Source organism: Oncorhynchus kisutch, linkage group LG4, assembly GCF_002021735.2.
Source record: "Oncorhynchus kisutch isolate 150728-3 linkage group LG4, Okis_V2, whole genome shotgun sequence".
NCBI lineage: Eukaryota > Metazoa > Chordata > Actinopteri > Salmoniformes > Salmonidae > Oncorhynchus > Oncorhynchus kisutch.
In genome coordinates this window covers 17,906,660-17,928,076 of record NC_034177.2, presented here as the reverse complement: position 1 = coordinate 17,928,076, position 21,417 = coordinate 17,906,660, and the positions used below count along the sequence as shown (strand labels likewise).

Here is a 21,417-nt window from a genome sequence, read left to right as displayed (position 1 = left end):
GCTATCCTCGCCGCAAGGCGATCGTTCTCCTGTATATTATGAGTACATGGACTGAAATAAGAAGGCATCATGTTAATGTTTCTACTTAGCTTCGGCTGGTGGAGGTCCTGACAAACCACGTCCAGATAAAGCGTACGGAGCGAAAAAGTTTAATGAAAAATAATAATAATGATGAATAAATAAATGGAGTCAGGGAAAAAACTAAATTATAAACGGTAATTAAAAGTAAAAACCGCAAAGTTGTCAGGTAGCAAAGTGAGGTTAGCAGCAAAACGCACAGCAGCACGTAAACAAGTCTGCAAGTTGTGACCGGAACTGACCAAGGGGGTGGAGGGTACTCCTGCTCTGACTATTGTGGAGCCAGGTGTGCTGACCTATGTGAGGTAGTATGCCTGTGTGTGTCCACAGAGATGATAACCTAAGGTCAAGGTGCTGTTGATAAGGCACGTGTCGAGAATTAACGACCCCTTTTCATTCATGCAGTATGTGTGCAGCTGTAAAAACATTGATTTGTTTTTACCACTGTTCATGTTTTTCATTCCCGCTCTCAGCATTAGTAATGCGCTTGGGCCCTCTAGTGACACGAATGTGGTTGAGAATTGTAGACCGAATTGTGCAGTAAAAAAGTTGACTTCATAAAGGTAAAAGAGGAGAATTGAGTTCCAGAAGTAAAAGTTTTAATACAGAGCTTTTCGGGGGACATATGGTCATGTGACAATGCAGAGGCTTAAAAGGATGGTATAACAGCCCTTGTGGTCAACAGCAAATGGCAAAAAAAAGCATGATGGCTAAAAAGCATGATGGCTAAAAAGCATGATGGCTAAAAGGCCTGATGGCTAAAAGGCCTGATGGCTAAAAGGGCAAATAATTATTTTGAGTTACGAGATTATATAGTCATTCTGAATTACTTGTACATGCATCATTACAGACATTGGTTAATATGAAACGGGTGCATCTTACGGTTGGACAATAAGGAAGGAGTGTTGACTTTGTCATGTTGTCCAGTACAGAGTGAAATTCAGCAGCTTAAGCCAGTTCAAGTTTGGATTGTCACGAGTTTAGGCCTCTGAGAATCCCGTGTGATCTGGGGCACAGAGAATGATGGAAAACACTTGTATACTTTAAGACCATGTTAAGTTATCTGTGAGTCACAGGAGGCTGCTGAGGGGAGGACGGCTCATAATAATGTCTGGATTGGAGCTAATGGAATGGTATCAAACACCTGGAAATCATGTGTTTGATATATTTGATACCATTCCACCTAATCTGCTTCAGTCATTACCACGAGCCCCTCCTCCCCAATTAAGGTGCCATCAACCTTCTGTGGTGTGAGTAATTAAGCTGGTTACTTATAATATGATTGTAAGCAAAGATATGGTTCGCCCTCAACGATCGTCACTCCCGTCCTCAGCATCCTACATCCCATTTACTTCAGGTGGATACAGGTAAAATCTTATAAACAATTTAGGAAAAAATGAAGTGTTTTCGAGAAAAGCATAAATAATTATTATTTATTTTTGAACTTTTAGTGGACAGTTTGTTTTGGCTGACCGTGTTTTTGTTTGTGTTCTTTGTAGTCCGTATGTTATCTAGGACATTTGTTTGACTTTGTTCTGTGTAGCTTTGTGTTGCCAGCTGTCTGTTATTGCCAATCATTTGGGTTTCCATCTCTTTAGCCTGTGAGGCGACAGTCACTAACTGCACCTTCACCCAACACTATCTCCTGGGAGGAATATATCAACGCAGAGAACGGAAAGTATGTATGACAATGACTTTTTCACTTCCCACCACACTTCACAAGTTCTCTTTCACGCGCAATCTGACTCATTGTTAGTGTCATGTCTGTCTACATACAGGGTTAAATGAAGGACAGACAGATGGATCACTTATGCACAGTTGCGACAGGGAGCGTGGGTGGATAGTTCTATTTCAAGCCAATCCTCTTACTTCATCAGTTAAAGCTGTGGAGAGCTGTTCTACTTTCTGTTGGAGAAACCTGACCCTTGAGCTGTCAAGTTCAGCTGTCTTGTTACAATGGCTTGATGTGGTTTCATTAGTTTCCACTAGCTTCCACAGCCAAAGTCAAAATTGGAAAAAATAAATAAATAATGTGTGGTCTTAATTTAAGGTTAGTGTTAGGCATAAGGTTAGCAGTGTGGTTAAGGTTAGGTTTAGACTTCAAATAATATTTTAAGAAGATAAATTGTAGAAATGGGCAGAGTTTGACTTTTAGGGTATAGGCGCTAGTGTTGACCGTTTCAGTAGCAAACGGCTACTGCTTCCCCCTTCAAATTTATTTTTATTTTTAAATTGTGACATTTTTCTAGATGTCACTGAAGTGCAGAGCTTCTATACACTCCCTTCAGTCATTTCACTTTCAGGACCACAGTAAGACTTTCTTCCTTTCAAAAGTATTTACCTCATTTTCACCTATTTTCTGACAGACATTCTCTCTCTTTTTCTCCTTCAGAGCGCCTCATCTAGGAAGAGAGCTGGTATGCAAGGAGAGCAAGAAAAATTTCAAAGCGACCGTAGCCATGAGTCAAGACTTCCCGCTGGGCATTGAATCGTAAGTCTTCTCTTCGATATCCCCCAGACGACCTTTAAGTCTAGCCAGACAGCAGTAGTTGACAAATGGGATAATTTACTAATTTTAATAACATTTCATAAAAAATGTTCACGAAGTATTGATATCTGGGCTAAATAGGTTGATTGACACAAACTGCCTGATAGCCTCCTTTTTTTTGTGGTGTGCAGAGACCTCGTTCTCTCATTATTATTATCCCTATCACTAATTGAATGTGCCAGTGAATGTAGCCTGCAGTACTCTCTGGCATGAAGTGATGCATGAAATCTATTCTTCATTGAGTGAGAATGAAATACCTTTTTGTTTTTTATTTTCAGGTTATTAAACGTTCTGGAGGTGATAGCTCCCTTCAAGCACTTTAATAAACTCAGAGAGTTTGTTCAAATGAAACTCCCTCCTGGTTTCCCTGTCAAGCTGGGTAAGTACTATGGTATACTGCTTTGTCGGTGGTAAACGTATTGTACAGTAAAAGAGATCCAGTTGGATGTATACTGACTGGCTGATTATTTCCTGATGATGATGTTATAACATGATTCCCTTTGTCCTTTCCCCACACAGATATCCCTGTCTTTCCAACCATTACGGCCACGGTGACTTTTCAAGAGTTCCGCTATGACGAGTTTGAGCAGTCCATCTTCACCATTCCCAATGAGTACAAAGAGGACTCCAGCCGCTTCCCTGACCTTTAACCCTTTCGGCTGGACACTGGAAAGTGGTCACCTATGAAAAGGCATTGATATTTCATCAAATTGTCTTAGGAGAACAAAAATAAATTGAATGTGTGAGATTTTAAATGGAAGTGAAAATATGTTGTGCATGTAATGTTTATAAAGGGATTATGCTTAACTGACCTGTAGTAAAGCACTGAATTCACTGTATGGGACATATGTGGAGAATAATAAATACTGTTCCACTGTAAACAACAAGTAGCTACTATCCAGAGCTTTGTTTGGAGTAGCGTCATTGAACTTTGGGCACTGTTTAGATGCACTACAGCCAGTCTGTACTGGGCTGTACTACAGTCTGTACTGGGCTGAGCAGCAGAGATGGCGGACCTACTGCACCAGTCGATACTCAACCCTTTGGTACATCATCTGAAACACATCCACCTGGAAGCAATGATAGAAATGCTAGGAATTTTAATTATACTAGAGCGGAGTTGTCTTTTTCTACTTGACTGGCAGCAAGCGTGGCATTAAGTTATTACAAGCCTTGTTTTCATATTCTACCTAAACTAGGTAACAGACTGTACACTTCAGTTAATGAAAATTAACCAGGTGTACATTTTTGAGATTACAAGTTATCTGTAGATGATTAGGTATGAAATGAAGTACAATGTAAATTAACTTTTTACAGGTATGAAAAACCAGGCCTTTCCCTGCGCAAGGTGTAAATATCTCTTATGATTGTATTTTTTATTTATTTTTGTTAATATGGGAGTAGAGGTCTTCTATGACAGAGTTTCAGAAGTTTTATGCAAAGGTTAGTTGATGTTATTTCTCCCATGAGGTCATTGGTTTGTATCGTGGTGGCAATGGATATTTTTGTACATATAATATTGGGCTGGTGTACAAAGCACGGTGAGATCTTACATCCTTGAGTTTTGCAGTGTCCAAGGACTGGACTATTTGGCAGAGTTGCAGTTAGGATTTCAGGAGTTCTCATTTGTCAAGTCCTGTTTGCAAGAATGTTGCTCCTTAGTTGAGGAAAAGGTCAAATCCAACAAGCTCAACTATGCCTTCAGGAATGAAATGGGACTTTGAAGTGGTGCTGCTGGGTGCAACAGGGTTCGCTGAGCTGGAGGGTGTTCAATTCAGCACCAGTGGACATGGCAGAATGCTTTGTACTCTAATTTTCTATTTACATTGAGCAGTGGCCTATTGACATAGCCAGTGTTTATCAAGCTTCCACATACCACTGGTTAGTGCTGCAAATGGAAGTGTGCTTTCTTCACTTGTGCTGAATGTTTTTACTTCTGACCCTGGCTTTAGCAGCCACACCCTAATGTACAGCAAGACCTTGTAAAAGCCTGCCACACTATTTTCATATGAAAAAGTACTCAAATAAAAAGTCTCAATGAACTTGTGTACCATTTGTTTAGCATGCATTTCAAAACTGGTGCAGGTTATTGAACATATCCCACCACACAACCATAGCCATGTTAACCAAGTTTTATTAGATCCTTTGTAAAACATGTTGCAGACAGTACAGGGTGTTCATCATAATCCACAAACACTCATTTTGATCTACAGTATATCATCACAAGGGTGGGAGGGTATGACTGGACACAACAGTATTAAACACTTAACAGGAGTCAATTTATCAGGATTCTAACAAAGAATAGAAAGCTGCACTGCACCAAAAACAGAATGGTACCAGGTTAAATAAGAATAACAGTGAGTAAGCTGGGAACTAAACCCTGTCCTGTAAATTTAAATACACCATTTCAGTGAGTCATTTTTAGGAGAAAACAGTTCTCTACGTTCAAGATGAGTAAAATCTTTGAGGACCAAAATAGAAAACGCTTTCAAAATTGCTCACATTCAACAGGCCCTTCAACTTAAAAGGAGAAAAAAAAAGTAGTACAGCAATGTGACATTTTTAAAACTGTCATATTTTACCAAAAAAGGTACTCATTTGGGGCAAATTCCTACACATGCTCACTGGTAATGTCCACTACAAAAATAAACTGGCATTCCAAACAGAACAAGATTTCCCTAACAGGTCTCTAAAATGCAACTCCAATAAGACTACAAAACAGCAGACACCTGCAAGTATTAATTTAAGGTTTTGAGTGATCCATGATGTCATCTGGCTGAGTCTCTCTGGGTGCACTCAGTCACTCATCTCCATGTCGTCCTCATCATGGTGGTCATCTCCATTCTGTTTGGACTTCTTGCTGCTCTCCTCTGCAGGCTTCTTTTCAGACTCCTCCTGGGGCTTAGGGGATGACACCAAATCAGAGTTGCTCTTCCTCTCTTCTTCCTCTACCTCTTTTCCACTGTCATAGCCCTGCTCCTCCTCATCATAATCCCTGGTCACCTGCAAGAGCAAAGAGCTCTGAGCAACAAAATAATGGAAAATTAAAACAGGTCAGTTAGGACATGACAACATTCAGGGTCTGTTTTCCCCAGACACAGTTTAAAGCTAGTCCTGGCTAAAAACCTATTTCGATAGACATTTAACTGATGTTAGAATGAGATGTGTTAATGAGGGAAAGTCAGTGGTTGCACACCTTGACATCTCCTTTCTCACTGTCAGATTTACGGTCGTGGTCCTTCTCCTGGTCTTTGCTCTTCTTGCTGGTGGATCGTTCTCTTTCGTCTCGGCCTCTGACCTCCTTCCTCTCGCGATCCCTGTCCTTCTCTCGTTCTTTGTCCTTCTTTTTGTCCTTCTTGTGCCTGTGGGGGGACAAGAACCATTGTATTTAAACAGACAGGTACACCTACAGATCACTGCATTGTGGAGTCCAGTGTGGTTCTGGAGGACCATCTCATGTATCACACTCACCTTCTAGGGGAAGGGGACCTGGACAGTTTCCTCTTTGGGGACCTGGACTTCTTTGGTGACCGAGAGGTACTGCGGCTTCTTCTACGTCTCCTGTTGAAGACCAGATAGAGATGCGAAGGAAACCATTCAATTACAATATAAGAATTTAACATTTAATTTTTTATTTTTATTTAAGCATGTTAAAAAACAGCTTTGTGTTAGAATGGTGTGGGCGTATACAGGACATTAAAAATATTTATGCGAGTAAACCACTGATTGGCCAGGTCATCCTCCTCAGGAGGGTGATGTCCTCGGAGGAAATAGCAAGTTTTTTTCCATTTATTTTCAACCGTCTGTTTGAAATGCATGTCTGAGGTGTTTATTCTTATTTTTAGGTGCATTTTTTCCTCTCCAATTCATGCTTTGGCCACAAACACAAGTTAACAACATTTTTTGGGTTTGAGTTAACAGAATTTACTTTTAAAAGGGAGTTTGTCAATGGACAGTTACTTTAATCCTATATTCCACTGGTTGTCTTTGGATTCCTGAAAAGGTCTAGAATATCAAGCGGGATCAATGCATTTAGGTCAAGCTAATATATATATATATATTTTTATCAGCCACTTTATCCAGAGTGATGTACAGTAGTGAGACCATACATTTTCATACTTTCCCCACTGCGGGAATCGAACCCACAACCCTGGCATTGCAAGCGCCATGCTCTACCAACTGAGCCACACGGGACCATTGATTAACCATCATACCAGCAGACTCCTCCTGTATTTAAACCACTCACCGACTGATGCTTCGAGACCTCCTGGTACTGCTGTAGCTCTTAGGCGGCGTCTTGGAGCGCTTCTTAGATTTCTCCTCTTTCTTCTTATCCCTACAGCAAAAACAAAGGCAAACAATGATTTGAAGGAATCCTGATACAGGCACATCATGCATTTTCCTGACCCCCGTTGTGAATAAAACACTAGATGGACACACCTGGATTTGCTGCGTCTGCCCCTCTCTCTGGAGTGGGACTTCCTTCTGCGGGGGCTCTTCGACCGCCTCCAGCTCCTCGAGTGCGACCTCCGTCGAGACCTGCTCTTCGATCGTCTGCAACCAGAACAGACCGTTAACCTCTTGAAACTAGGGGGCACCATTTTTATTTTTGAAAAAATAACATTCCCAAAGTAAACCACCTATTTCTCAGGACCAGATGCTAGAATATGCATATAATTGACAGCTTGGGATAGAAGTTTCCAAAATTGTCAAAATATTGTCTGTGCGTATAACAGAACTGATATTGCAGGTGAAATCCTGAGAAAAATCCAATCAGGAAGAGACTCTTATTTTGAAACCCCCGTCTTTCTATGCATCCCTATTGTCCATTGAAAGGGATATCAACCAGATTCCTTTTTCTGTGGCTTCCCTAAGGTGTCTACAGCCTTTAGATGTAGTTTCAGGCCTTTATTTTGAAGAATGCGTAAGTGGCCAGCTGAGGGCTCTGAGTGATTCTTGCGTAAAAGACAGGTAGTAATTTTTCCTCTCGCTCCTACTGAAAAGCCAATTGTCCCGGTTGATATATTATCGAATAGATAAGAGGATGATTATAAAAAACGTTTGCCATGTTTGTCGATATTATGGACATAATTTGGATTTTTTTTCCGCCGTTGTCGTGACCGCTATTTCCGGTGGATTTCTCAACATAACGTGACCAACAAAAGGAGGTATTTTGGGTATAAAAATAATCTTTATGGAACAAAAGGAACATTTGCTGTCTAACTGGGTGTCTCGTCAGTGAAAACATCCGAAGATCAAAGGTAAACGGTTCATTTGATTGCTTTTCTGATTCGTGACCAAGCTTCCTGCTGCTAGCTGGACATAATGCTATGCTAGGCTATCGATAAACTTACAAAGGCTTGTCTTGCTTTGGCTGTAAAGCATAATTTCAAAATCTTAGATGACAGGGTGATTAACAAAAGGCTAAGCTGTGTTTCACTATATTTCACTTGTGATTTCATGAATATTAATATTTTCTAGTAATATTTTTTGACCGGTGCGCTATGCTAATTAGTGTAGTTGATGACAATTCTCCCGGATCTGGGATGGGTAGTTCCAAGAGGTAAAAAAAAAAGAACTCAGAGCTGTCCCAACTAATCTATGCAGTCAACTCAAGTTTGCCAATATCAACTCATGAATATACAGGTAGTGGGGCTAACATTCAGCACATTCCCAAAATTGCTGAATGTTAGCAGTTTCATCAGTGGCACACCTGTGACGAGAGCGAGACCTGGACCTCCTCCGCCTTGACCGAGAGCTGGAGCGGGAATGCTTGCGCTTGTCGTCTTTCTTATCTGCAATGACATTTACCAGTTAAACAAACAAAAATAATGAATGTTCAGGAAACTCCAATGTAACACAAATCTGAAATCAAACATTACCCTTACAATGACAATGCCTGCAGATGCAAGGAAGAGCACAATAGAGGATAGGAATGAGTCAGTCAAAATACAAGGGTAATACTGCAAATATAAAAATGGTCTAAATTAGTGAGAACTCACTTCCAGGCTCAATAGCTGCAGAGATGAGAGACTGGGCCTCTCTGACCCTCTTCATGGCAGCCTCAATCTCCTTGTTGGAGTCATTCTTCATACCATGATTAACCATCATACCAGCAGCCATTGGATTCATCCTGCAATGGTCAAAATAATAACAAAAAGTGCCATTTAGCAGACACTTTTATCCAAAGCGACTTAGTCATACAAGCACACATTTTACATATGGCTGGCCCCGGAAATCGAACCCACAACCCTGATTGTGCAAGAGCCATTCTCTACCAGCGGAGCCATACAGGACCACATAAAACCCAGTTAAGCACACAGAAATAATACAGATGACTTTACCACATATTCAATAACTGTTTGAATAATATTCTTTAGACTGGTTAGAATTGGGAGTGATACTTACTTAGTAGGATCCATGGATTGCATAAGCTTCAGAAAGTCAGCAGAGAGGGCCTAAAATAGAGAACACAAATGCATAGCTATATAAACGTGATAATTCCACCAATAGGTTATCAGAAAAGGTGTTATGCTGTTATAACCTAGAGCTGTTTTAAAAGTACAAAGAGTAGTGTAGAAAGTAGCCATGTCCAACCTGAGGGTTCATGTTGCCAGACATGCCCATGGCAACCATGGGATCCATGTTTGGATTTCCAAGAGCTGAAAGGGGCACACCTCCCATCTGCCAGAACAAGGGATACATTAGACAAATCATCTTTTCAGCTACTTTTTTTGCTGTGACGAAAATGGGGCCTTACATGGTTACAGTTAATAGGTCTCAATACAGCACCAAAAGATACAGTCCCTGCAAAACACTTACAGACGCCAAATGATTTGGAGTGGGGAGAAGGCCCCCTCCAGGCATGCATCCCGCCACAGCATTCGCTGGTGCCAGCAGTGACAGAGCTTTAGACTCATCAGGAATCACTCCTGGAGAAAAACACAGAATCAGTACAGGTCTCCACAAACATACACCACACTCAAACAGAGCCACAGACAGACCACCTCAGGCTAACTACTCTTACTACAATAGATATGTAGCAAGATATACATTCCATTTTGTGATGTCTGAAAATGTTGGTCGCTGACTTGTTTAGTATGATTTCAGAATACTACTAAGAGAACAAAGTCACAATACACACTGTGGTCAACACTGCCAAGATTGTATCACCTGTACTTGTTTTTTAAGTCATGAACCAAACGTAAGCAAGCACAGCCGGTTGTCCAGTGGGATGTGCTCTCAAGTTTCATTAGATGTTTTATGAACAAGCGATACGCGTCGGCTGCTTCGCTACAAAGCACACAAAAACATCAAGATACACAAAACAAAGTTCATGATTTTGGCGTCAACAGCAGGGAACAGTTCATTACTTTTGCCTCAAACACTTACCATTACATTAAATAAAAAAGCTCAACCAAATTCTGTTTTCTGGGCTTTTGCTGATGGCTTCTTTCTTCCAAAGAGCCTACAACACTTGACTGGCTACTGTATTCACCAGGTACAGTGTTGTTAAGTTAAACTTTACTTGCAACTTACAGAAATGCTGACAAGAAAAATAAAAAAAAGTACAGAGTAGGCTCTTATAAATAACGGAAAATTCCAGCAAAAGGCTGAATACAATGGTGCCCAATGCTGAAGGAAAATATTATACAATAGTTAAATAAAAAGGAAAATCTTATGAGATGATCCATGGGTGTGCAATCTGAAATTAAGCTAATTTCAAATCAAACAACTTTTCATATTTACAGAGAAATGACAGAAAGGACACTTGAGAAACAGGATAAGCTGCAGAAGACAAAACTGTTGGGTGGTATTTTCAGCAGGGCCTGGTATATAGGGCTGGCTGAACCAGGAAAAAGAACTGTAAAACACAACAACAAAAAGAAAAACCACCGTTAAACGTTTGTCTTACTGAACCCTTTCAGAGTCAAGTGGAGAGGATCATTATAAAGCATTTCACTGCAACAACAACCAGAGTTATTTTACCTGCAGTATATGTGGGAATGGAGATACACATATATAAAAGGACTGAAACACAGCTATTCAAGTTGGATGGGTTAAGAAAAAAACAACAAGCATGTGAATCTTCATAATCAGGACCAAAATGGTGTTCAGAATCTTCCAGGACTATAGCTAGAATGAACTAAAATGATGTAGACCTAGTACTATACAAATCTACTCTGGCATGCATAGCTGCAATTAGTTAATTTACCTTTGCATGCTTCCTTTAGCTGATTAGATGCAAACCCACTACTGATTGTGACCTTCATCAAACTTTAAATCTCTTAAGTGTCCAGATTTGAGATTGTTGATATGCGGGGACAGGGCAAGCCCTCGGGACCTGCTATTGCTATGGTTCATTGAGTGGTTACCCTTATAATGAAAAAGAATGCCTTGGACATAGAGAAAGAGAGTTAATCTTTACAGCAGAACAGTGGGAAGGGACTCGTGAGCCGAGTGGCCATTTATTTGTCTAATATCCTGATGGTTGTAGAGGACCCTTTTCAGTCAGCATGGAAGGGGTTCTGCAAATGCCTTGTCCACTATGAAAACCACAACACAAATGACAGAGAGAGAAGTTTTAAAAAATAAAAATATGCTAGTACAGCAAGATTACACATATTCCCCCTTTACCCCTAGTATATTTCCAATTTTTTTGCAACAATCCAAATAGTGTATGGTTTTGGATGTAGCGTCGTGTTTGGTTAAGCTTTGTTAGTTCATATAGTATATTGGAAAACATTAGAAATAGGACAAAGATCACCAACCTTCTGCAAATGGGACAACAATCAGGGCTCTGTCCACGAAGACGGTGTTGGTCAGATGCTGGGACACTCCAACCGACTCCGTCTCAAGGAACTTTACAAAACAGACACGTGAAGTCACAGGCAAGGGAGATTCACTGGAAGAAAATACAAATTTGTTGTGCAAGAAATAAAGATTATCGACATAAGGTAACAGAAACAAGGTTCTAACAATTGTTAGTACGGCGTATTCGTGAAAACAAATGCTCACTAATCACTTGTCTAACGAAGCATCTTGTATGCTACAATTGGGAAGAGATGAAAGAACATATCTCTTGCAGTCTTTTCTTTGCCACGAGAGATTCAGAGGGATGATCAAGAAGTCTCCTAACTCCTACCTTAACTGCAGTGCAGCCAGGTGTAATTCGACAGGTGAAAAACAGCAAAGCACAGAACACATCAATTAGGCTAGCTCCTACTACCCTGCCCGGTTATTTCATAGCATGGCGAGGGTAATTCAAAGATTCAAAACAGCTTCTGCTTCCAGTTTAGTCAACTCAGGAGATTATATTAAATTACGAAAAATAAACAGATTAATATAATAACAATTAAGTATTCTAATGATATGGATCAACTACCATTGACTGCACTGCAGGCCTGCTTTGTTTTTCGGTAGTTGGTAAAATTTAGCTTACTAGCTAGCCAATGTTCCATATAGGTAGTGTGGGCAAGAGTTCGTATATATCGTCCCCATTAAAATTGATGCAACAGCATTTACTACAAAATTAACTAGTTAACCATCATCCATCGTTAACTAGCTAACGTTAGCTAGCTAAATTGCGAGCGTAGACAAGTAACGTAAGGCGCGAGCTAGGCTCATATGTATCAGTGGCGCAAGTGTGCTATGCTAGTTAAGGTATATTATGGCCGCACAGGCCCCAAACAGCACTATGACCATTTTTTTTTTTTATAAATAGAAAATGTAGCTAGCCATGTCGCTAGTCAGTTAACTACATTGTTTCATATTCAGAATACTCACTCGGGTGGAAATAACTTAAGCTCTTCAATATTTCCCAGAAATCCGAAGAGAGTTCTCATCTGTTCGGAGGTGGTGCTCGGAGACACATTTGTCACTTGAATAACGTTCGTCATTTCCCACGACTAGTTTGTCAATTTGAAACTCACAAAAGTCAAGCTAAATGTAAAGAACCCAGCTAAATTAGCATCTAAAGAACTTAAATTAGAATTTTGCTGTCAAACAACTAGCTAGCTGCTACACACAATTGAATTCCCACCGCCATTAGCTAGAATATATTGTAGCTAGGTTTTCTTGATTCAGTCATATGATACGGCCTACCCGCCCTCCGTCTGATAGGCGTGGCAGTGCTGACGTACTGGTGGTATGGCAAATTCTGTTTTTCAAATTAAATTGTTCTCCAATTTACCATGAACTGTTCTTGTATACTGTTTCACTTATAGTAGCTACTTAGATATCACTTTGTGCGTTTTGTCAGCTTTCGTAAAACAGTCGGCGGAAGAAGCAATGAACTGATGCTGCGTTCAAAACAACTGGAAGGCAGTGATATTTAGGTCGGAAAATCGGAGCTCTAGAAAGAGCACCCGAATTCCTGACTTGGTATTCCGAGTTGGATAACCGTTCAAAACTATTTTCATAGTTGGAGCTCGATTTTCCGAATTCCCAGTAAACTAGGACTCACTGACGTCGGAGATTCTCGAGACGCCAGTTGTTATGAACGTGGCATCAATCTAGGGGAGTGATTTAAACGTCATCACCGGAAGTGGCATTTAGATTAGTGTGACAAGCTAGCTACAAAACATCTTATCTATAGTCTGAATACCAATTTTATGCAAATGTTTATTTCTATTTCAAGTTGACAAGCAATATAGTCATCCGGGGAATAATTTGCGGTCCTCACGGTGTTCGTGACATGTATTTTGTCTGTACAAACCTGTTTCTTCCTAAATGTGCATCTTTAACAGAGCTAGTGTTAGCTAGCTTGATAATACTGTACCACAGAACAATGAGGTTAAGTTATGCACATCTTTGACTGTACTGTCGTTGGTACCAGTCTGCCGGCTCCAACTCAGCTGTCACAACTTTCTCTGTATCGAGAATTCTCCAACACCAACATGGTGAGTTAATGCATGTGTACCGTTTTCGTGTTCTTTACTGTTGCATGGCCACATGCATGGCCACACTCCGTCACATTACAAACAAGTCATTGGAGGAAGGATTATGTTTTTAGCTCGGTCTGAACATGAATACACATCGCTTGCGGTACGATTTGGGAAGCATAATGACCTTTCATATCAGCAAGAAACAATTTAGAAAAAAACGTTATTGCTACCTTTTTGTATAGGGTTGGAGTTCCTACATGACTATATCTCCATGTTACAGCCCGTGGTTACAGATGACAGACAAGAGGTACCATTTGTTCTAAGTAGCTATCTCGCATGCTCTGAAATGGGTTGTCACTGAAAAATACTTTCGGCTCCAATCTATAGTGTGTATTTAGCATGTGAAATTATTTTTGATGTGATATGAAAGTAAAGGGATTTTTTTTCTTGAACCGTATCGTATTTGAGAAATGATTCACGTTTAAATTGAGTATTTGGCTGTTTTGTCTGCCAGAGGCAGTCTACTGCTGGAAATAAAATGTAAGGTCCTTGGAGCTTCAGGAGTAATGGTAACGTTAGGCTTCTTAAGAGTACATCTTGGGCTAGGTCATTGCATGCTGAATAACATGGTCGCCGAATGCAAGCATTGGAAGACACTGGCGATTTTCATGCAAACAATCTTTTCAAACTCAGCTTAGCTCTTCACACGGTCTGTTGCAAGAATTGTTGTGTTAATTATTTTAAGAACATGACTCAACTACTTTATTCTGGATGCATTTATTTTGCATTAGCTACTCCACATTTCTTTCATGTGATAATAATGAACACTTTGTACATTTCAACTAAGGTAGACTGACCTTAGTAATTCATTCCTTTTATAGGAAAAGGACTTCTCAACCTTGTCAGGGCGTGGACAAGACTAGTAAATGATTCTCAAACCAACACTGCGCAATAAGGATCCAGCATGTTAAACTCAGGGTTCATCCCAATATTCTTCAAGCTGAGACAATAACAGCACTTCTGCATTCATCTGTGGGAGTCACAGCATGGGTATCCTGAGGGTTCTAGTCAACACTATGGGTAGAGTCAGCACCTTCAGGTCCTATCAGTTTGTCCTCCTCCTCACGGCTGCGCTGGCCGTTGTAGCCTTCTATTTCTTTGGCTCAGAGAGGCATGATTTCTCCAGCACCACCAAGCGCATCAAACAGACCCAGGCCAGCCACAACACCAACCGGAACGATGCAGACCTTTCCCTGGACACCAGGCTGGTGCACCCTGAGGGAGGAGAGTTGGAGAGGGATGGAGAGGAGGGTGAAGTCAGGGCTAGGAGGGCAGACAGTGGGCATGAGGTCAGCCAGTACTACCATGCCCTCATGATGTTCACGAAGGTGGACAAGAGCCGAAGCCTGCAGGAGAAGTTCCGGGTGGCCATGTTATCCATGGCGAAATACAGCCTCTTCCTGGACAAAGAGGTGCTTGTCCTTCATTTTGTGAGCGATGAGGCCAGCCGAGAGCTGGGCGAGAGGATGCTCCCAGAGCTGCTCCTCGTCGGAACTTTTCAGTATGAGGTAAGTCTGTTTGGAGCCATGCATCTTGACAGGATTACCACTCAACAGTCAGTATGTGTGCTTGTATTAAATGGAATGTTAGTCCTAAACTGTGGAGTCTAGCGTTTGAACCTTTAAAAATTAGGCTTAATCCCTCACCTGGCAAACACAGGCTTTGTTTGGAGGAGCGTACTGGCAGGTAATTACACAAATGCACTGTGAATAGTTTAACGCAGGGGGGCAGTGTTGCCTTTCCAAAACATCTTAGTTTAGAAATCCCCCTCTGAAGGGAAAAAAGAAAGCAGCCACTGGAAGGATTAAGCTGTACCTAATACAGAGAGAGAAAAGAGATCACTTTATTGGTAAATTGCACACAAGGTCCAACCGAAATTAGACTTCTGCTTTTAACCCAACCCCTCAGCCCGAAAGTAGTGTGTATCTCCGTCTATGTATACTATACAGTGCATTCTGAAAGTATTCAAACACCTAGACTTTTTCCACTCTTACATTACAGCCTTATTCTAAAATGGATTCATTCCTCAGTCTACACACAATAACACTAACAAAGCGAAACGTTTTAGAAATGTTTGCAAATGTATATAAAAAAAAGAAACATTACCTTATTTACAACTTGATTGGAGTCCACCAGTGCTAAATTCAATTGATTATACATGATTTGGAAAGGCACTCACCCATCTATATAAGGGTCCCACAGTTGACAGTGCATGTCAGAGCAAAAACCAAGCGATGAGGTCGAAGGAATTGTCTGTAGAGCTCAGAGACAATTGTGTCAAGGCACACCTGGCGAAGGGTACCAAACATTTCTGCAGCGTTGAAGGTCCAAGAACACAGTGGCCGCCATCATTCTTAAAATAGAAGAAGTTTGGAACCACCAAGACTCTTCCTAGAGCTGGCCGCCCAACCAAACTGCGCAATCGGGGGAGAAGGGCCTTGGTCAGGGAGGTGACGAACCCAATGGTCACTTTGACAGAGCTCCAGAGTTCCTCTGGAGATGGGAGAACCTTCCAGAAGCACAATCTCTGCAGCACTCCACCAAATCAGGCCTTTATGGTAATGGCCAGATGGAAGCTACTCCTCAGTAAAATGCACATGACAGGTCCACTTAGAGATTGCCAAATGGCACCTAAAGACATTAAAAACAAGATTCTCTGGTCTGATGAAACCAAGATTGAACTTTTTGGTCTGAATGCCAAGCATCACGCCTGAAGGAAACCTGGTACCATCCCTACGGTGAAGCATGGTAGTGGCAGCATCATGCTGTTGGGATGTTTTTCAGCGGCAGGGACTGGAAGACTACTCAGGATCGACAAAGATTAACAGAGCAAAGTACAGAGAGATCCTTGATGAAAAACTGCTCAGGACCTCAGACTGGGGTGTAGTTTCACCTTCCAACAGGACAACAACCCTAAGCACACAGCCAAGACGACACAGGAGTGGCTTCGGGAAACAAGTCTCAATGTCCTTGGTAGTTCCAAACTTCCATATAAGAATGGAGGCCACTGTGTTCTTGGGGACCTTCAGTTCTGCGGACATTTTTCGGTGCCTTGCCACAATCCTGTCTCGGAGCTGTACGGACAATTTCTTCAACCTCATGGCTTGCTTTTTACTCTGACATGCACTGTCAACTGTGGGACCTTATATAAACAATTGTGTGCCTTTCCAAATCATGTCCAATCAATTGAATTTACCACAGGTGGACTCCAAGTTGTAGAAACATCTCAATGATCATCAATGGAAACAGGATGCACCTGAGCTCAATTTCGTGTCTCATACTTATGTAAATAAGCTATTCATGTTTTACATATTTTTTTTATAGATTTGGTAACATTTCTAATCCTGTTTTTGCTTTGTCTTCATGGGGTATTGTGTGTAGATGAGGGAAAAAACGTTTTCATCCATTTTCGAATAAGGCTGTAAAGTAATAATGTGGAAAAAGTCAAGGGGTCTGAATACTTAGTCCATGCACATACAGTCCATGCATGGTCTTTAAGCGTGGTGAGAATGAAGGTGCAGTAATATAGGAATGGCTCTGTCATCTGTTTCTCTTTTCAATGAAAGTTGCATGCAATGAACAGGTACAAGTATGTATGTGTGCATACAGCAGAATAATTACAGGATGTACATTTTCCTTTTGAAATTGAATATAGAAAGTGGTGTGTGTTTGTGTATATACAGTACCAGTCAACTTGACACATCTACTCATTCCAGGGGTTTTCTTTGTTTACTATTTTCTGCATTGTAGAATAATAGTGAAGACATCAACTTTGAAATAACATATGGAATCATGTAGTAACCAAAAAAAGTGTAAACAAATTAAAATATATTTTATATTTGAGATTCTTCAAAGTAGCCACCCATTGCCTTGATGACAGCTTTGCACACTTTTGGAATTCTCTCAATCAGCTTCATGAGGTAATCACCTGGAATGCATTTCAATTAACAGGTGTGCCTTGTTTAAAAGTTAATTTGTGGAATTTCTTTCCTTAATGAGTTTGAGCCAATCAGTTGTTTTGTGACGAGGTGTGGGTGGTATACAGCAGATAACCCTATTTGGTAAAAGACCAAGTCCATATTATGGCAAGAACAGCTCAAATAAGCAAAGACAAGGCCTGCTGCAAAGAAACCACAAGTAAAGGACGCAAATAATAAAAAGAAGAAACACGAGCAATGGACATTAGATCGTTGGAAATTTGTCCTCGGTCTGGAGTCTTTTTGAGATTTTTGGTTCCAACTGCCATGTCTTTGTGAGACACATAGTAGGTGAACAGATGATCTCCGCATGTGTGGTTCCCACGCTGAAGCATGGAGGAGGTGGTGTGTGGGTGTGCTTTTCTGGTGACACTGTCAGTGATTTATTTAGAATTCAAGGCACACTTAACCAGCATGGTTACCACAGCATTCTGCAGCGATACGTGCCATCCCATCTGGGGCCTGTTGCACAAAACTAGGATAAGGGATTAAGCCAGGATATCTTGGTGATCCTGGCTCAATTGATCCGTAATCCGGTTGCACTAAAGATGGATAGGGGGCAGGAGGATATGTTATGGTATAAATTACCATGGAGATTTATTCTGTGGAGCTAGCCTGCTCCAGACCAGGCTAAATTCCAGGATCTATTTAATCTCATCCCTAATGTCAGTCAGCAGTCACCACAAATGGAAACCAATAGTTATTTCACTGCTCACTATACATTGTTATCACATATAACTAGACCCACTGTTATTATTTAAACATTTGTGATCATTAATTTCAATGATTTTGGATAAAAAATGATTTTTAGATGTTGCTATCATTAGATAATTTACAGTTTCCCATAGACTATAAGGCTATATATAAAATGATAGAATATTAGGGCCACAGAGGGGAAAAAAACACAAGTCATATTGTAACCAGTTGTTTTAAAGGACAGTTGTTAAAATGACAGATGTGGGGCATTTCGTGAAATTGTACTTCAGTATGGTTTCATAAACAAAGACATGCTGATGTGCCAGAATATTAAGTATCACATTGTCATAAGTATCAAAACTGTAAAAACAATATGTAGCTTTTCTGCAGAAAGAACCAGCCTCATAAATTTATGACTTTATCCTTTTTCTTCAGTGTGGCCCTAGTACTCTGTCATATAAACAAATACACATTCCATATGAATATAAAAACACAATGTGTAACATTATGTTCCTTTATTGAATAAGGACAAAACAAAGCAGGTAAACCATCAGCTCCTTTCGAAACTGAAGTCACAGTGACTCTACAAGATGGAAAGCACAGAATCCAAGCATATTATACAAAATGATACATACACATTCAAAGGTCTGTATATAACACACCCTGCATGTCTGCACACTAAAATAAATGCAGGACAAATCCATACACATCAACTGAACAGACAAATGAATGGATGCAGTAGCCTCCCTGCAGCCTTGTATTACACACAGTATACCGCACAAACATCATAAGAGGCCAAATTCGTCAAAAAACGAACCCAAAAAAACCCAAATTCCTCTGCCACCGCAGGACATATTTAACCAAAATTGAAAGCACACATACTAACTAAAATAATTCAACACATATTGGTCCCTCAGCAGCCGACCACTGTCGTCATCAGGGAAGATTGCTGGATTGTCCCAGTCCATGGCTGGTGGCACTCTGGGGGCCCTCTCCTTCCTCAGGCAGGCCACATTGTGGAGGACAGCACAAGCCACAGTAATATCACATGCCCTAACAGGGCTGACCCTTAATTTGTGAAGGCAGTGAAAGCGTGCCTTCAGGAGGCCAAAGGTCATTTCAACTCTGGCCCTGGTCCTGGCATGGGCATGGTTATAGGCCTGCTGTGCTTCCTGGGGGTCTGTGAAAGGTGTCAGGAGAAAAGGCTGGCAGCCATACCCCCTGTCTCCCAGCAACACACTAGAGAATTCACCTGTCAACACAAAATCTCATCATTACTACCTCATAAACACAGTGATATTCTTGACACAGCCATGATGGTTATAAATAGGGGTTGTGTGGCTTACCTTGTGATAGATTTCAGAGGCCCGAAAGATTCTGGAGTCATGGACTGAGCCAGGCCATTTTGCCACAACATTGCTGATCACAGTCAGCATTGCAGACCATCTGAAATCATAAGATGAGGAATATTACACCAATCAATGCACATCACTGGCAATGCAGAGTGTTCGTCAATGGACAATATCAAAAAGTTATGTTCACCTGAACATTAATGCTGTGAAAGGATTTCCTATTCACAAAATCAGCCTCATGGGCACCTGAGGGGGCTTTTATCCTTATGTGTGTGCAGACCACTGCACCAATGACATTGGGGAAACCTGTCACAAAGTAATGAGTATCCTACTATGTGTTAACAGTTGTCCTGTAATTTGTAGATCCTCTTACCTGCAATCCTATAGAACTCCTCTTTGATGTCACAGAGTCTTCTGTGGCCAGGGAAGGAGATGAAGACATCTGCTAATGCTTTGATAGCCAGACACACACTCCTTATTGTGCGGCAAATTGTGGCCTTGTTCAGCTGTTCTGCATCCCCCACTGAGTACAGGAAGGCTCCACTAGCAAAAAAGCGCAAGGCCACACAAACCATTTGCTCCACACTCAGTGCATGGCTCCGTGCAGTGCGGTGCTTAATCCTGGGACCCAGTAGTCTGCATAGATACCTGATGCCATCTGCAGAAGTCCATCTATATGAAAGATACAGGTTATCAGGGAAGGCCAGTGGGTCCAACCGGTCCCTGAAGACCCTTTCTCGCCTGAAGGCTCTCCTCAGCACAAGTGCTTCTTCATCCACCACATCTCGCACGAATGGGCATGCCATTGTCAGAGCAGAAAGGAACACACAATTTTGGGCCTTCATATAGGCTAGTGGCCACACCTGGTGCTGGGGGGGTGGGCAAAAGAGGGCGATGCCTTATAACGATGACTTGGTTGTACTGATTGCTGGGAAAATAAAAATAAAAACTTAGAAAGATGCCACCGTCCTGTGTGCTCACAATAAGAGCTCATATGTCATGGCTCACTTGACTTTACGAGAATATACCAATTTTTTTATTTTGAGCTGTGTCATCTTCTTGGAGCTGGGGGAGGAAAGAAAAATAATGATTAATACATTTGTGTTACAGTTAGCATACAGTGTACATTGAAGGCATATCTCACCTCCCTTTTTTTATTTCAAGGTCCAGTTTCCTAATTGTCCTCTTTTTTATTTCGAACTCCAGTGCAAGATTTTCCATCTTTTTCTTCTTGTACTGAATGTCTATGTCTGCCAGTTCTATTTGGCGCCGGAGGTGGTTGCCATACAACTTTCTGATAGCTTGTGAGCTCTGTGAACACAATACAATTAGCGCAGCTGGAATTTGGCAGGATGTGGTGTCCTTTTATTAAGACGCACTATGTTGCCAGGCTGGTTTTCCCACTGTATAGCATCTGGGTCCTGTAAAAGAAATTAGATTTTTTGATTTTGATGAGGACTCCTCACCATTGTAGAGTAAATAGTACTTTCACAGTCTTAACATGATACCTCATGCCTTCTGGAATCCAGAGAGATGGTCTCCTCCTCATCATCGTCTCCATCATGTGCTGTTGCACTGGGGCCTTCACCCTATCACATTTAATCGGATTCATATTGAAGCTAGTAGACAAGACATGCCAGGCCTACAGTATGCCTTTGATGGAGTACTCACTGGATCAGCATCGTCTGGTGCTTGTGCTGGTGGCTCTAACAGGAACACAGTGCTGCCAGACACTGCAAGGCAATAGGTAAACCAAAGTCAGACAGTCCAAATTGATTCAATATGAATGTGGTTGTATCCCATGTAGAGATGGAAGGACA

General features: G+C 41.2%; 3 protein-coding genes and 1 non-coding gene across 11 annotated transcripts in view; 2 read left to right on the top strand and 2 right to left on the bottom strand.

The window, feature by feature from the left end:
• The window catches only part of LOC109889158 (ankyrin repeat domain-containing protein 13C), a 58,419-nt gene extending 53,751 nt beyond the window's left edge, over positions 1–4,668 (top strand). For both annotated transcript variants that reach the window (XM_031822550.1, XM_020480377.2), the window contains exons 10-13: positions 1,677–1,756; positions 2,471–2,569; positions 2,905–3,005; positions 3,146–4,668. In XM_031822550.1, the coding sequence (XP_031678410.1) occupies positions 1,677–1,756; positions 2,471–2,569; positions 2,905–3,005; positions 3,146–3,276 (411 nt within the window). In that variant the 3' untranslated portion in view covers positions 3,277–4,668. The remainder of the gene's footprint in view (positions 1–1,676; positions 1,757–2,470; positions 2,570–2,904; positions 3,006–3,145) is intronic.
• Positions 4,669–4,742: 74 nt separating this feature from the next.
• Positions 4,743–12,918, bottom strand: LOC109889159 (serine/arginine-rich splicing factor 11). 5 transcript variants are annotated; one of them, XM_031822552.1, is made up of 15 exons: positions 12,413–12,675; positions 11,398–11,531; positions 11,055–11,172; positions 10,376–10,490; positions 9,800–9,919; positions 9,449–9,558; positions 9,224–9,310; positions 9,035–9,084; positions 8,629–8,759; positions 8,340–8,421; positions 7,067–7,180; positions 6,873–6,962; positions 6,098–6,187; positions 5,823–5,988; positions 4,747–5,647 (listed from the first exon to the last, which is right to left on the bottom strand). In XM_031822552.1, the coding sequence occupies exons 6-15, from the start codon at positions 9,491–9,493 to the stop codon at positions 5,423–5,425; spliced, it is 1,080 nt and encodes a 359-aa protein (XP_031678412.1). In that variant the 5' UTR covers positions 9,494–9,558; positions 9,800–9,919; positions 10,376–10,490; positions 11,055–11,172; positions 11,398–11,531; positions 12,413–12,675; the 3' UTR covers positions 4,747–5,422. The 5 variants fall into 5 exon arrangements, with proteins under 5 accessions (XP_020335967.1, XP_031678412.1, XP_031678411.1 ...); XM_031822551.1 differs by having other exon boundaries at positions 9,800–11,172; positions 12,413–12,899; XM_031822553.1 differs by lacking the exons at positions 10,376–10,490; positions 11,055–11,172 and having other exon boundaries at positions 12,413–12,899.
• trnaa-ugc (transfer RNA alanine (anticodon UGC)) lies at positions 6,748–6,820 on the bottom strand. The gene has a single exon. It is a non-coding gene; the product is annotated as a tRNA-Ala (tRNA).
• Positions 12,919–13,001: 83 nt separating the features above from the next.
• Positions 13,002–21,417, top strand: part of xxylt1 (xyloside xylosyltransferase 1) — a 91,438-nt gene continuing 83,022 nt past the window's right edge. For 2 of the 3 annotated variants that reach the window (XM_031822555.1, XM_020480374.2), the window contains exons 1-2: positions 13,002–13,527; positions 14,394–15,080. In XM_031822555.1, coding sequence (XP_031678415.1) covers positions 14,559–15,080 — 522 coding nt within the window. In that variant the 5' untranslated portion in view covers positions 13,002–13,527; positions 14,394–14,558. Of the gene's footprint in view, positions 13,528–13,551; positions 13,820–14,393; positions 15,081–21,417 lie in introns of those variants that run through there. The other variant, XM_031822556.1, reaches the window with a different exon arrangement.